A 16824-nucleotide genomic window follows, 5' to 3' on the forward strand; every position below is an offset into this window, starting at 1 on the left:
AGATAAAGATTTTACATCTTGTCATACAAATAGAATCATAATTCAAATCTCTCTCAAGCTTTACATTTGAGTTTCCAATTGCCTGAAGTATACCAGGGCAGATGGATTGATGGCCTGGATAAAATCATTGAACTTTTGTCAGTCCTAACCTGGAAAACTTAATGTATGTCAGAGATTCTTTGTGATTCTTCTTGCTTTTGAAATGGCAAATTTATATGCAATCTTGAATGGCACTGAAAATGAGACAATAGATTGAATTTAACCATACTTTAAATATCTTATCAAAGTGTAATTTCAAATCATGATAATTGAATTGTATTTTCTTGTCTTTTGTGGCAATCAGCAATGCCAAATGTTTCTTTTCTATCTGTGTCCTTATTGTTTTCAACTTAAAACTACTGTCATAGACTTTTTTCGTTAATTTTTATTGGTTGTGTCAGGTTGACACCCATCATCATTTATTTGTTTCTTTTTAAATGAGTTATTTATGCTTCTTGTTTTTGCATTACAGTCATTTCTGGGTATGTTTTGAAAGAAAGACATAAAGTATCTTATTGAAAGAAAAAAGAAAACCACATAATCCCTACCCCCCTTCAAAAATGAATACAGCAAACACATTTGATCATTTATGGAACCTTCTACCTCTGTTATACTCTCTAAACTCCCCTCTAAGATGAGAGAGGATTTTGTTATTTGGTCTCCAGGACCATGATTGGTTATCATAATCACTCAGAATTCATCTTTACTTTAATGTTCTTCTGATTTATACTATGGCAATCATTGTGCCTGACTTGGCTTCTTTCTTTCTGCATCAGTTTATATACTCTTCCCATGTCCCTCTGACTTTTTCAGATTTGTCATTTCTTTCTTCACGCCACTAGTCTATTAATATACCATGATGTGTTAACCATCCTCCAGTTCACAGGTTCGTTTTCTGTCATGTTTGCTACCCTAGAGTGTTTTCCTACAAATATTTGACTATACATTAGACTTTTCTTTCTATCTTGCACTCCTAGGGATATATGGCAAAGGGGAGAACATCAATATTTATTCACTTTTTCTCAGGTAATCCTAGACTTTCCCAAAGCCGAATCAATTTATAGCTCTAACAACCTTCTATTAGTGTACCTGAATTCCCACAACTACTTCAACAACGATTCTTTTTGTTATTTGTCTTTTTTTTTTAAGCAATCGGGGTTACGTAACTTGCTCAAGGTTACAAGGCCAGTTATTTCTGGGTGTGGTGCTGAGTATCTGAGCCCGGATTTGATCCAAGTCATCCCGACACTGGAGCCTGTGCTCTTACTCGCTGAGCCACCTGGCCGCCCCTAAACAATTGGGGTTAAGTAACTTGCTCAAGGTTACACGACCAGGTGTTTCTGGGTGGGTGCTAAGTGTGTGAGCCTGGGATTCGATCTCCAGGTCTTCTCAACACTGGAGCCAGTGCTCTTACTTGCTGTGCTACCTGGCCGCCCATATTTGTCATTTTTGCAATTTAGTGAAGAATGAGCGAAAATCCCAGAGTTGTTTCAATTTGCACCTATTTTATTTTAGTGATTTGGAATATCATTTCATGTGGCCACTAATATCTATTCTTATTACAAAAAAACTTCTTACTCTCTGACCTGCTATTGATTGAGAAATACCTCTTGGCCTTGCATATTTCTGTAATTTTCCTGTCTTCCTCTGATATTAGATTTTTATAAGTGACATTCCATGCCAAGGTTGTTTCCCATTCTATGATTTCTCTTCTTTCTCTAGTTCTGTTAGTTTTGTTCATGCAAAAGCTTTTTTTTTAATGAGTAGATCTCCTTTGCCATTCAGTTTATCCTGAAATTAATATCTTTACAAATAGTAATGGTCCATGACTTGCAGCCACATGGTATCATGAGAACAATATTGATCTTTTCAGAGGCATACCTTGGTTCATGGAAAATCTTGGAATCGCAAAAGGCACTTTGCAATTTCCCAAAGGTGGTCAAGGCTTCCCTTCCATCTCAGTCCCAGACATATGTGAAAAGGGATGAGCTCTTCAGGTTGTCTGTGTGATTGGTTGCTGTAGTATGCATGATAGCCAAATATTATTCATTTATTTTTTTATGTGAATAGCTAGATGAAATTAAAATGAGTGATTATGAATCATTTTTGATAGGTAATGTAATGTTCCAGGACCACTCCAATGAGAAGTTCATTTGATGTTGAATTCTATTATCAATTTCAACAAGATGAATTATAAGATATTTTCAACATTGCAATGATGAAATTTTCAGTTTCTAGAAAATTCAAATCCAAGAAAATTAGGGTCATCCACTATCATTTTCTAAGGATAGTTGGTCTAGTCTTTTTGCTTCACAATCTAATCCTGACATGCACTTATCAGTCAGACAACAGAACTGCTCAAGACTATCCACGGTCTTAGTTTTATTGATAGATAGAGAAACAGCAAAGATTTCAACCCAATATCCTATTTGAATAGCATCCCAGACATCTCATACTAGTAATGGGGATGAAATGAGCATGTATTCCATTGTTTCCTGGTTATTTGTTTTTGTTTTGTTTTTCCAGTCCTGGGCATACTACTTTGTTAAAATATACTTTATAGAATTATATCTTTTTAAAGAAAAAAATGTATAAGCAGTAGTTTTTAACTCAAAGGTTTTCAAGGCATATACCTGAACCGAGAAGTCTGTACACTAAGTAAAATTAGTTTTAGGGCTCCTCTTCCTTAATTGGCCAATATGATGACAGTTGGTCTACATGACCCATTTTGCCTCAATTATCCATAAATCTTTTGTTCTAATGTAAGGAGTATAAGAAAAGGTAACTCTTTAAGTGAACTAAAATTTCACCACTACTATAACTTATTTTTTGATCTCTTACATAGCATTATTTCATAAGTATAGTTTGCCCTGTCTTTTTGGTTTATAATCTAGCCCTAAAGTTCTCTTATCAACCAAACAATGCTACTGCTAAAAGCTGTTCACAGTCTTGATTTTCTCTGCACATGGAGAAAAGGAAAATTTCTCCCCAGTTTCAGATGAGAATGGCATTCCAGGTACCTCTTACTGTTAAAGTTCCTTCTCAGTCATCAAAAAACAAAAACAAAACTTTTTTGCAGTCTTTCCTCAATTTAAAAGACATAAAAACCACCCCCAAACTTTCTCACAAAAACATCATTTCAACATCAATCAGCTGATCCATCAAAAAACACTAAGTGCTTATTATACGCTAGACTAGAAACCTTATCTAGGAAGTTTAGTGAAACAAAAAGAGTGAATGAAGCAATCCCATATTGTTGTTGTTCTTTGTCCTTGGTTATCAAAGAGGACTAAAATGACATCACGATATTGGGGTCAATGTACAATATGTCTGGCATGGCTGATCATGCCAATATCAGCTTGGAAGGCTCTACCACAAGTTGGGGACAAATAGGCCACATGACCATTGGGGAGGGACATATAAATTTGTATATCTAAATTTGTACATCTCGCTTTTCTTCTGAGCTACTTCAGTATAGTACGGGTGATGCCTTTTGGCTAGCATAAATTGTATTTAAGTGAGGCAATCCCTATTCACAAATTGCTTACTCAAAACAAGAATAAAAATAAAAATAACTAGGAGTGCCAGTTCCTTAACATGACACCTGTCGATCAGTCAACAAAAATTTGTTAAATACTTATGAAATGCCAGAGATTTGCTAGACTTGAAAGCAAGTTAAAATAATGGCTTGAATCTTAAAAAAGTGAAACTTAATGGAGATAAATGTAAAGTCCTACTTGAGTTGAAAAAGTCAGCTAAATAAGTATAATATGAGTAGGCAAGGCTAAATAGTAGCTTGTAGGTAAAGGATTATGAAGGGATTTTAATGCATGACAGGTTTGATATGAATGAACCAGGTAGAGAAACAGCCCCCACATCCAAGGTGGTCTTGTGCTACAATAATCGGGGCATAAAATCCAGAGCATTCATAAGATTTTAGATTTAGAACTCTATGAAACCTCTAAGGTCTGCTTCCTCATTTTTGAGTCAAACTCCCTCATTTTCTAGATGAGGAAACTGAGGCCTAGGGAAATGAAGTGACTTACTCAGGGTCATGTGACTATTAAGAATCTGAGGTTTGATTTCAGCTCAGATTGCCCTGACTCCAAGTCCGGCACTCCATCATCCAGAGACTCCATTGTATTCTTTCATGGTGAATCTCATCTCTAGTCGAATGTTTAATTTCAAAGCCCTATGTTTTAGGAATGATATTGAAGAATGAAAACTTATTTAAAGGAGAATTGAAGAATTCTGATCACCGCAATGACCAACCACAATCATAGAAGAATGATGATAAAATCCGTTACCCACTTCTTGGCAGAGGAGATAGACTCAGGATGCATAATGAAATGTATTTTGGACATGGTCGTGCAGCGATTTTTTTTTTTTTTGCTTGACTATACATATTTTTACAAGTGCTTTTTTGGTACTTTTTTCAATGGGGGAGGGCAGTGGGAGGGAAAATAAGTGATAAAAGAGGAAAAGGTGGTAGGAAAGAAAATCAATGTCTATTAATTTTATATATCTATATGCATACTGAAAAGTTATTTTTAAAAGTCATCTTGAGTATACTAATAGTATTTTTATAGAAAAGATTTTATTCTCATAAACACCCTGGGAAGTAGGTGTTATTATCCCCATTTTACTGAAAAGGAAATGTAGTCAGACTATGGTTAAGTGACTTGCCTAGGATCACGCAGTCAGTCTGAGGCAGCATTTGAGCACTGGTCTTCCTGATTCTTAAGTTCTGCTGCTGATTACCTAGCTATTTATCTGTGTCATTCGATTTGTTCTATTTGGTTCCAGAGCTAAGGATGATGGGTAGAAGTTGAAAAGTAGCACATTTAGGCTCGACATTAGGGGAAAACACAACAACGAAAACAATTAGAGTTATTGAAACAGGCTGCTCAGTAGAAGTCTTCAAACAGAGATTTAATGACCACTTGTCAGGCAAATTGTAGAGGAAGGCTTTTTTAAGTGCCAGTTAGACTGGAGGGTTTCTGAGGTCCCTTCCAGCTCTTATATTAAATGATTCTGTGAAGTGTCCAGATTAGCCATATGGATGAAACACACCATGCCTGTGTTTCCCAATTGTGACATTCCTTGTGAACTGCCTTCAAAAACTGCCACAGAGTAGAATGATTGATGTTCACAGGTGGCAGATCGGCGAGGGTCTGCTGCTGTTGGGGGGGGAGTTTAGACTGCCTCCCAACCTCCTGTGACTGTAGTCTAGAGAGCAGCTCCAAACCCACAGGGGCTCCTAGAACACTGTCTTGAGGACTTTTGATATTAATCAGTGGAATCATAAGAGCCTCCCAGAGGATAAGAAAATTCCAGATCCCATGTTGCCTTCTCAAGCATGAGTTATCTGAGGACTGACTGAATGAAGCCAGGTACTTTGAGACTCCATAGCTAATAGAAAATGGATTGCATCACTGGCAGTCCCAACAATAAAGAACCCTAAGACCTTCATCTACCAACTAGAAAAAAATTAACTTTGGTATCTTCCATTTAAAAAAAATGACAAGTAAATTAAACACAAGCTTTGCACTAAAAAAAAATTGATGTGACAGAATGCCATGTCTAGAAGTAAGGACAACAAAGGTAAAGTTGTCCTTATTCTGAAATATCTTCCCCAAAAGATAATCATTGTGTGCTACAATAATTTGTTAGCAAAGGAAGAGAGAGACAGACCTACTTAATAAATTAGAGGGAGAAGCCCTAGATTAACATCAGGAGAGATGAATTCAAATCCCTTTTCAGACACTATTCGAGTGACCATGGCCACTGCCTTGATTTCCCAGAGCATCAGTTTTCTCATTTGTAACATGGGAACAATAATAATAATATGTACCTCATAGGGCTTTCAGAAATAAGCTCATGAAGTAGACGAAGTCCAGAACTTGCAGTTCAGAGGGACTGGTTTAGAACTGACCTTGGTGTCTTACTAGCTATATGACCCTGGGAAAGTGATTTGACCTTTCTGATTCAGTTTTCTTATTTGTAAATTGGTGATGATAATATCTTTAGTACTTATCTCACAGGGCTGTTTGAGCATCAAATGACATCTCTAAATATATGCATATACACATAATACATATTCATGTGTTTTACATATACATACAAACAATATTATATTTATATACACATCATATGTTATATATGTATTGTGTATATATGCACACATGTATATTGCCTGTATATGCTTTGAAAGCTTTAAAATTTGACATGGAAGAAGGGTATTAGAAAGATCACTGGATTTCTGGATTCAAGGGATGTAGCAAATCGCTAACTATGCAGCACTATGACAAGCCTTTTTACTTCCTGGGACTCAATGTTTCCAAGTCTATAAAATGAGGTGAATAAACTATATGAACTATATGGAAGGTTCCTTCAAGCTCTAAATATGTAATCCTGTGTTACTTACTATTACCATGAGGAGCAGTATTACTACCCTGGGTTTATTCCTAAGAAATTACTTCCTGTGAGCTACATAATTTAATGGGATAGCTTCAAGATCAAAGTATGAAAAAACCCACACTGTAGATGCTGCCTTATGGTTAAAATATGCTAAATATGCTTGGACAGCACCAGCCAATTTCCTAACAGAACCACACTAACTCCTGTCCACCTTCTAACTCCAAATGCATTGCCTTTCCTCTTGTGCTAACTGTTGCATTGTTTGGTAGAAGGAGGTTGGAGTTGGGGTACAAAATAAGGATCACCTTCATCCATTAGATCACTATTCCAGATTCCATTTTCTTTTGGCTATAGTATCTTTTTGTTGAAAGTGTCATTAATTATAAGTCATTGAAAGAAGGAATTTGAAGTCTCTGCCCAAGTTAACTATGGAAAGTATCTTAAAAGGGCAGTGCTGTGAGTTAAGTGTCTAGGCATTGAAGCATACTTTCTTGAATTCTACAAAGAAACTTCTAATGTCTGTAGTACTTATTTCATAAAGTTAGTGTGAGGATCAAAGGCGACGGTATATGTAAAATATCTCACAAACTTGAGAATATTGTAAAATGTCAGCTATTACATATTTGTAAACCTACACATGAACCTGTTTCTGAGATTATTTGGAGCAGAAATTCCCAATTTCTTTCCCAAGGTAACAACATCTATTGATCCACCCTAGGTACCTTCATGGCACAATCATTGTTCACATATCTTGAATGGTGAGTTCCTATTCTCCCATCACCACTGAAAATCTTTTGTCTTTTTCAGGATTTTACAGAACGTTAGAATTGAAAGGGAAATCAGAGTTCATCTAGTTCAGTTTCCCTCCCAAAGGAGATATATTCATACCAAGGAGTAAGTCGTCTCAGTCTGTGTTGAATGTTCTCTGGGAAGGAGAAATTACCAACTTCTAAAGCCTCTCATTACACTTTAGTATGACGCAGATTGCAAGGCAGGTTTGTTTCTTTGTTTCTCCTTGTAGCATACAAAAAAATCTACCTGGCTTTGTACTTTGACATACTGCTCCTAGTTCAGCTCTTTGAGAACAAAGAGAGCCAGGTAATACCTCTTCCTGTTTACACACTTAGCTGGCAGAGTATCCCTGAACTTTCTCTTCCTCAGGTAATCATTCCAAATGTAATTGAATGAGAATCCTGTAGGTTTTTTGATAGATTCTAATATGGTAGACCACTAAATCTTCTCATCCTTATCATCCTTTTCTAGAAGACTCAAATTCAGCAATTTCTATCACAACAATAAGGGCAGCTAAATGGCCGTGGATAAAGTGCTGCCCCTGGGGTCAGGTGGACCTGAGTTCAAATCAAACCTCAGATACTTATTCTCTGTGTCACCCTCAAGTTACCAACCATGCTTGCCTCAGTTTTACATTTCCTGTAAAATGAATTGGAGAAGGAAACACCAGTATTATGACCAAGAAAATCCCAAATGTTGTCATTAAGAGTTGGATACAAAGAAAACAAATAAACAACAACTAGTTATTATTATTATTATTATTATTATTATTACTGCTATTATTATTTCTATAGAATGTAAACTTTAATAGCTTAAAACTTCACTAAGACTTTTGGGATACCTTGTATTGTATTTTAAGGTCTACAAAGCATCATACATATTTTGCCTCACTTTATCTTCTCAACAAACAGAATACTTCAGATGTAGTTAGACCAGAGCACATTACAAGCAGCATAGTCTCTATTACTCTGAGTGAGTGTTTCTTAACCAGTATCCACAAAGCATATGTGGATAGATTTCAGCGTGTCCATGAACTTGGAGGAGGAAGGAAGTAATTGCATCTTTTATTTTCACTAATATTTAAGTTGTAATGCTATGATTGTATTTGATGCACTTAGAAATATTATTCTGAGAAGGGGTTCATACCTATGTTTCACCAGACTACCACGTGGGGTGGGAATCCATGACACAAAAAATATAGTTCTGAACACTTTGGTTCTCTGATTCAGCTAAAACTCCTGCTAGCTTTGTGGACCGCCATGCCATACTCTTCACTCATTGAACATGCCATTCCCCCAGTACCCTCCAATCATTTTCACATGAACAATTGTTGAACCAAGTCTCTCCCATCTTGCACTTGAACAACTGTTTCTTTACATTGATTGGTGGTCATAGTCCTAGGAACATAAAAAGTGTTTAATAAATGTTAACTTGTTGGACTTGGGGCACTTTTCCCTACCAAAATGCATCCATTAGTTTGGAAAACACAGTGGGAGAGAATGAGAGAATATATAAAGGACTGGAGTTGAAATCAAGATGAGATCCATTTCAATCACATTTTTTTTTTGTATTCACTGGTTGTGGAATCATGGGCAAGGCTATCACCTTTTCTGAACCTTCTCCTCTGTAAGATGAGAAAAATAATAACTCCACCATCTACCTAATAAGGGTTATGGAATGTGTGTGTGTTTATGTGTGTATATGTGTGTTCATAAAGCTCAAATGAGATAATATATGCAAACTGCCTTGCTAACTTTGAAACATTTTAAATGCCATTTATAATTATGAGATACTCAGTCCATTATTCCAGCTTTCTAAAATCTCTTAGGTACCTAATTCTGTCATCCAACTTATTATATATTCTTCTCACCATTATGTCATAGGCAAACTTGGGATTTTTTTTTTCCAAATCATTGATAGAAACATCAGTTTAGGGCTAGTGACATATCCTTAAGCACTTCTACTAGAGACCTCCAAGTTCTTTCAAACTATCTAAATAAATGAGTGGGAGAGAAAGCACCCTGTTTCTTCGGTTTTTGAAGGGGCCCTCTTGTCCCTCCCTGCCAAGTTCTGTCTGGGTCCTAATCTGCCAGGTCCGGCCTGGATCCAACCTGTCAGGTTCTCTTCGGATAGTCTCCCTGCCAGGAGCTAATTCTTCCCCACTCTCCTGCAGATGTGAACGAATGCGCCATTGACAATGGCGGCTGTCAGGACCAATGCTGTAACACAATTGGCAGCTATTACTGCAAATGCCAAGCTGGCCAGAAGCTGAAAGAAGATGGAAAAGGCTGCAAAGGTAACAACATTCAGTTCTGCCTGCTTGCTGATAAGCCAATGGAGAACATCTTTCTAAAGCAGACACAGCGGGTTGGGGTGGGGGTTGGGGGAGGTGGAGCGTGCCTTTAATCCGGAGCCAGTTGGAGTGTCTCTGCCCCACGTTGTCAAGGGTGCAGATCTTCTTCTCATGTCTAGATTATAAAATTGTAACCCTAAGAACACTTCAAACGGCTTATTATGAGAAACATATGATTAGAGTCGGGCTTGGTTGTGTCATGTACTGATTACAGAATTTCAATCGTGCATTTAATTCCCTCAGTAAAGTGCCTGTTTTCTGAAAGTGCTTCATTTAGTTCTAAGGTGAAAATAATGCTTATGATAAAATACTCATAGATGTCAAGTCTGGGATTATAAAGGGACGAAATTAACCAAAGGGAGGAGGGGATGGATTCTCCTGCTTGAAGCGGCCTCTGTCAATACCGATCCATTCCCTAAGGAGCTCTCACCAAACCTGTCTGGCATCCTCCTGTTTCTTAAGCCTCTCCCTCCCTTTCCTCTCTAAGTTGGGTTGTTGGCTACCCAAAGTGAAAAAAGTGGCATGGCCCCTAATTCCTCCTCTCTTGGACTTCTCTAAAGAGTGATGACTACAGCGATGCCTCTCCTCCCCGCAAAAACCAAGGAAACAGAATCGCTGAGAGCTCTGGGTTAGCTGCCATCCCCACCCCCACCCCCCAAGGGCAGCATCAGAGCATCTTTGTGTGTTTAGTTCTGACTGGACAGGGAAAGCATGCTAGCAGCCTGGGGCAGGTGCAGATAATTACACCCCTAGGGGGATAATTAAGGGTATGTGCTAGTGACTGTCAAAGCTGCCACCTTCTTTCTGGATGGACTCGAGCAATTATCACAGCATTGGGCTACCATGTCTGGACAGCAGGGTGAAATGGGACTCTGGTCATTAGGTGGTAGCAAGTACATTGATAAGCTGTTTCCAGGATTCCTTCTCTTCTCTGCTCTGCACGGATCCTTGGAGTTTGCTCCTCACAATGTCACTCGCTAAAATAGACCATGCAGGCACTTTGTATTTCCATTGCAAGCACATACTGACACAGTGAGCCTTCAATCGCAATGGCAATGGCATCTGTGTCTCCAGTAACGTGACCCTGAAATCCTCATGAAGGAGAAAGGAGGCTTCCCTTGTTAATGTGTGCCAGGGAGTTCCAGGGATGATCTGAGAACTGGGCTCATTACAAATAAATCACTGTGGGAAACCTCATCTGGAAAATGTGGCCTCAAGGTGGGTCCACCAGAGAACATCTTCTACATCTAAGGCATTTCCTTCCCCTTCATTGTAAAGAAAAGAGCTCAACCAGGGACAAGCATGGGATTCCCTCCTTCCTCAACTACAACTCCCATCTTTCTTGGCTTCTTTCAGGTCCAAGCTAATATTTCCTCTTCTGCAGGAAGCTTTTCCCAGTCCTCCTTCATTCTAGTACCTTCCCTCTGGTGATTATCTCCAATTTATCCAGAATATTTGAACATAGTTATTTCTTTGTTGTCTCTCCCATTAGACTGTGAGCTTCTAGAAAGCAAGGACTGTCTTGTGTTGTGTTTGTATCCCCAAATCTTAGCAGAATGCAGCTAGTAAGTACACAGCAGGTAATTAATGAATGTTGATTGATTGACTGACAGATGGTATCACCAGGACTGGCCTAATTAGTGCATTGCTCTCCTTTACATAGTCTTGGCTCCAGCCAAACAAGCCTACAACCTGGGCCCCTATGTGCCATGCCAACATGCATCTCCTTGCCTTTAGGCAATCTGTCTCCCATGACTAGACTGCACTACCCCCTCCCCTCCAGCTCAGAGACAGAGGCTCATCATGCTGGAGCTAAGAGAGCCCCCAGGGGCCATCTAGTCAAATGGCCTCATTTTAAAGCCTCAGATCTGGAAGTAACTGGTTGGTTACACAGGTGTAAGCCTTGCAAGTGGGGTGTGAACCCAGGTCCGATGACTCAGTCCAAATTCTTTCCACTGTAACACTCTTTCAGAATAAATCTTTAGATCATTCCAAAATTGATACAAATACTCCTTTGTCTGGAGGCTTATCTTTATTTCTCCACCAATTACTGCCCTGCCCCCAAATTATGTAAATATATAATTATATAAATTATATAAATTTGATATTTATCTCTGTCCATATTTGTTCCTCCCATATGCAATCAATATACATTTATTGAGCGCCTACTATGTGTCAGCCTCTGTGCTAAGTTCTAGATAGATAAGTACAAATAGAAAGGAAGGAAGGAAGGAAGGAAGGAAGGAAGGAAGGAAGGAAGGAAGGAAGGAAGGAAGGAAGGAAGGAAGGAAGGAAGGAAGGAAGGAATAGAATGTGAAGTTCCTTGAAGGCAGGAGATGTATGCCTTTCTATGCATAATGCCCTGCATAGAAAAAGTGTCTCACAAATGCTTGATGAATAAGCTAATAAATGATTAGATTTAGATCTAGGAAAGACTTTGGAGAGGAGTTGATCCAATCCCTTTATTTTACAGGGGAGGAAACTGAGGCTCAAAAAGGTTCATTGATGGGTCCAAGAGCACAAAAGCAGTAAATAGCAGAGACAGGATTTGAACCCAGGTCTTTGATTGCTGGTCCAGAGCAGCATCCACTTTACACAAGCTCCATGTTTCCTTTCAGGCTGCCCCATTGGTTTTGACTATGCCTGGCTGTCTTTCTTATGGATGATATGAAAGCATGATCTCCTTGACCTCCTTTGATTTGAATCATGCCATCCTCTCTTTGAAAATATTTCCCCTCAGTCATGGAATCTCATCCCTCCCATTCTTCCACAGTTCTGTCCTGAGCTAATGTCATTGGCAAGTGGAGAACTCAGCAGGTGGCTCAGACAGTCAGAGTCACTGCCAGATGTTTCAGAATGGAGATGGCTCAGATCTGTGAGCAGGATATGGGGGATCTAGGGGCAAGATCTGGCCAGGCACATAAGAGGAAGGACCTGTCAGTAAACTGGGCTGAGGGCAGGGTCTTTGAGCACCAGGCATAGCATCCAGTGGACTTAGGGCTCCTCCCACAAGGGAACTGAGAGCAATTAATCTTCTTTTCCCTTAGAAACTGGATTTTTATTTTGTTTTGTTGGCTCATTCCTAACACAAAATGTTGGACTTCAAAGAAGCTAGATCTTTTAGAATAGCTAAAAAACAGTCTACCTAAAAGCTTCAATACTTAATTATTCATCCGTAAAATTATTTAGTTGGATTAAACCATCTCTTAAGACCATTCTAATCACAACATCCTTGAACTTTCTGATGCTACCATTTGGTCCCTCAGTCAACTTTTGGATTTTGAGGTCTCCAAGGTCTGTTTCCTAAGGAAGGGGAGGCCATGGATTCCTCTTCCTTAAACATCCATCATGATTCATCCTTCCATGGGGAAGTCAGAGATCCTCAAAGGCAACAGAAAAAGTGAAACCCATCCAGAGCTTCATCCTGGAGATGAACTTCAGGGATTCCCTTGGTCAGGAAAAAATAGGTATTTCATGTTGAGTTGTCCTGCTGTTAGCACCTGTGTGCCCTGCTTCCCGATCAACGGAGCCTTGTGAGAATCACAAAACAATGAGTAACAAAGTAGGGTGGCGAAATGCCAAGTGAGTCACAGAGAACAAGCAGCATCTCTGTTTTGGGAAAGTGGATTTTCCTCCACTGTCCCTGAATGGTGGTATATGTGGTACTGAATTCCCTACAGCTAGAGAGAACATTCTGGATCTCCCCTGAAATGTGTGTGTATATGTTCGCCTGTATATGTTCACTTGTATACATGTGTGTATATGTTCACTTGTTTACATGTGTGTATATGTTCGCTTGTATACGTGTGTGTATGTATGCATGTGGGTGGGTAGGTAGCTGTGAGTGGGTGATGTATGTGGAGGGGTCATGTGGAAGGATGAGTGAGTTTATATGTACATATATGGGTAAATGTGTGGTGGACTGTGGGAGTGAGTATGGGGGGTGGGTAGGTATGAGTGGGTGTATATCTTTTGCTTGGTGAGTCTCTGTGGGTATATGGATAAGTGGAAAGGATGAATGTATCTATGTATGTGGATGGGTAGTGTGTGTGCATGTGAATGTGTGTGTATGTGCTGGGTGTATGAGTGGAGGAGTGTGAATGTGTTGGGGGGGGTGAGCAGGTATATGTGTATACATGTGCTTGGGTCAGTATGGATGTAGGTGTGGGTGTGGGTGTGGGTGTGTGTTCTGTATTTCTCCAGTAGCCAGGTCATAGTCTGGCCCAGTAACCCCCTGCAAGCACAGGACCAGAGCAGATTTGCACGGTGATAACAGAACCACTACATTAGGCCTGAGAGTTTCACATCAGATCCTTTAGAATGGCTGGAGATGGTGGAGGGGGAGAGATGACACCACAGCGGGGACCTCGGCACCAGAGTAGCGCCTTTCCACAGCTCTTTGCCTGACTTTGGTTAGAGTGAATCCTGATGTCATTCCTGTTCTTTGTCAGCTGATTTCGAGAAGTAGCTGTCATAGCCCTATTTCAGCTGGTGCCCAGTGTGACAGATTAAGGTCAAGATCATGAAGGTGCTGGAACTGTTGGAACACAAACATCATTCTAAGAACAAACTACCAGGCAAAAGTAAAAACTTCTAAGCCTGTTGGGGAACCGGGGGATGAGACCTGACCATGGCCACCCAGCTCTGTTCTCTTGATCCAGATGACTGGCTCTTCCCCTCACCAGACTGATAACAGCCCACGGTGCTTGTCTCCGTGAGTGGGGAGGGGTACCCCCGTTTAAAATAAATAAATCTGTTTATAATATAGATTTATTTATTTATTAATACTGCATATATATTTATATGTAATGTATTTACATAATTATACATGATTTATTTTTAAATTTATATGTGTATATGTGTGCTTCTTAATCAAGCTTAAAAATAAATAAATAAAAGAATTAAGAGAAATTGGGCCCTGAAGAGAACAATTAGCCTTCTCAACATCCTTAGACCAGTGGAGCAGAGGTTTACTGTGGTCAAGTGGGAACTGTTACTAATTTTGTATTTATTCCACCCCTTGAGTGGTACCAAGCACCTTCTAAACCCTTAATTTATTTGCTATAATTAAGTAATTAATTATTACTTTTTTTATTAAATTCCAGTCAAGTAGCTCTCTTTCCTTTTCTTAAGGTTATTGGTAATAATGATTAGTAATGCTAGAAATTTTACTGCTCTTCTCTTGCCTCTAAAATGAAATGCAAATTGATTAACATTATAGCACATTAAAATGTGTGAAACTATATATATGTATACCTATATTATGTACATATATATAGATGCATATGTATAATTCATATATACTGTATATAAGCTTGTATGTATGTATATGCATATACACATAATCCCATTTTATCCTCAAAGCAACCCTGAAAGGTTAGTGCTTTGTTTTATCCTCATTGAACAGATGCGGAAATTGAGCCAAGCAGACAAGCTTCTCACCACCACCAGACAAGAAGGCCCAGGGGCCCTCAGCTAATATGTGAGGCAGGGTTCTAGCTTACATCTTCCTGACTCTTTTTCACCAACTAGCTCTCCACAGTCTGGTTCTCACCCACCGTTCTAGTCTGACTTCACATTACACACATCACACATTCTCTTGTCCAATCAAACTGGTCTGCCAATTGCAATCAATACAATTCTTTGAATATCCTGCCTGTCTTTGCCTTGACCCAGTAGTTTGTCACACCTGGAATGCATTCTCTCTTCATCTCCAATCTTAGGATTTCTGAGATGTCTTCAGAGCACAGTTCAGGGGCCAATCCTAAAGTCTATTGTGATATCCACCCCATCCCCAGTTGCTAGTGCTCTCATTTCTGAAATTACTTTGCATAAGTTTGAATATCACTTATTTACATGCCTATCAACATGTCTTTTTTATATGTCTCTCTACCTATATTCCTCAAGTAGAATATAAGGGCCTTGAAGAAAAGAGCTGTTTTGCTTTTGTCTTTACATACAAAGCCCTCAGGAAAAAAAGCCCCCTTTACCAGCCTGCCCCACCTCCACTGAAAAAATAAAAATCTCCAGCCCTAAGTACAATATCTTGTACATAACAGGTGTTTAATATTTTTTTCATGTAATTAAGTTGAATCAATAAAATGGGTGCTTAAATCGGTAAAATGGGTGTTTTGTTTGCTTGGAAGTTTTTCCCATGAAAGGCCCACTTTGCTTTGGCCCATGTTGCTGCAGACCCAAGAACAAACCCGACCACAGCATCCCATTTATTCTATTACCATCATCTTGTAATTTCCATAAGTGATTATTTGGCAGGGAGGTTCTCCTCTCCAGTGATTCTGTATGCTTCGCAGCAAAACAGTTATTGCTTTCATATTTGCTTAAATACATAATTGAACTTCAAATGTTTGGGTTTGTTTGGAAATTCAAGGTACTTCATATGGGAAAAAAGAGTGTAAATGAGCTAGACCAATTGAAGGGAGAACAGGGATGACTAATTCATGTTTATTTATTGGTCATTTACAGTAAATGCTATGGAGAGTTATTCAAAGGATAAAGATGTTGGGCACCACTTACAACTGGGATAAAATAATCATTTGAAAAGGCTTTTAATAATATTTTCATTTTTAATAAAGATAAATTTCATTTACCTTCCTAAGACTGCTTTCATAAATGCAGACCAAGTTTAAGCACATGTTGGGTATTTCCACGAATGTGGGGGCTTTGCATAGCCAATTGAATTCTTTGGCCTCTCTCTAATTTGAGCGAAACCCTTTCCGATGACATAGTTTCAGGTACCTAGTTTCTTCTGTGGCTGCTCTCGAATATAAGAGGGCTGTGAGGTTGAGTTGGAAGACCAGCAAATGGGCACTTAGATGACCTGGATGCACCTCTGGCTTCGCTTGTCTGTGTCTGCCTTTCTTCATCTGGGAAACAAAGGGGTCAGAAAGGAACATTCTTGTCTCTTCCTGTCTCCTGCGTTCTGCCTGTGCCATGGCCATAATACACAGCTCCCTCCATCAGAAACTCAGACTCTTCCTCTGGGTAGATAGAAGAGTGAGCTTTCATTTCATCTTTTCCCAAACCATCCCTACATATAATTCACTAGCCACTTTATACAATGTCCACATGCCTTCTGCCCCCACCACACTCACAAACCCACTCGCACTCTCACTTACCCTCTCTTAGACTCCCTCACACTCTCACATACACTCGCACTCACACTTACCCTCTCTCACACACACTCACACTTACCCTCTCTC

At 39.2% G+C, this 16824-nt stretch overlaps 1 protein-coding gene across 1 annotated transcript in view; it reads left to right on the forward strand.

The window, feature by feature from the left end:
- LOC138157760 (EGF-like and EMI domain-containing protein 1) overlaps positions 1-16824 on the forward strand; it is a 697376-nt gene that overhangs the window by 375745 nt on the left and 304807 nt on the right. Inside the window, exon 4 of the mRNA XM_069083541.1 lies at positions 9425-9547. Within this exon, the coding sequence (XP_068939642.1) occupies positions 9425-9547 (123 nt within the window). The remainder of the gene's footprint in view (positions 1-9424; positions 9548-16824) is intronic.

This window comes from Petaurus breviceps, unplaced genomic scaffold (assembly GCF_028583685.1).
Source record: "Petaurus breviceps papuanus isolate PSGF00001 unplaced genomic scaffold, PetGlider_PUasm1.0 173, whole genome shotgun sequence".
In the NCBI taxonomy this organism is placed as follows: domain Eukaryota; kingdom Metazoa; phylum Chordata; class Mammalia; order Diprotodontia; family Petauridae; genus Petaurus; species Petaurus breviceps.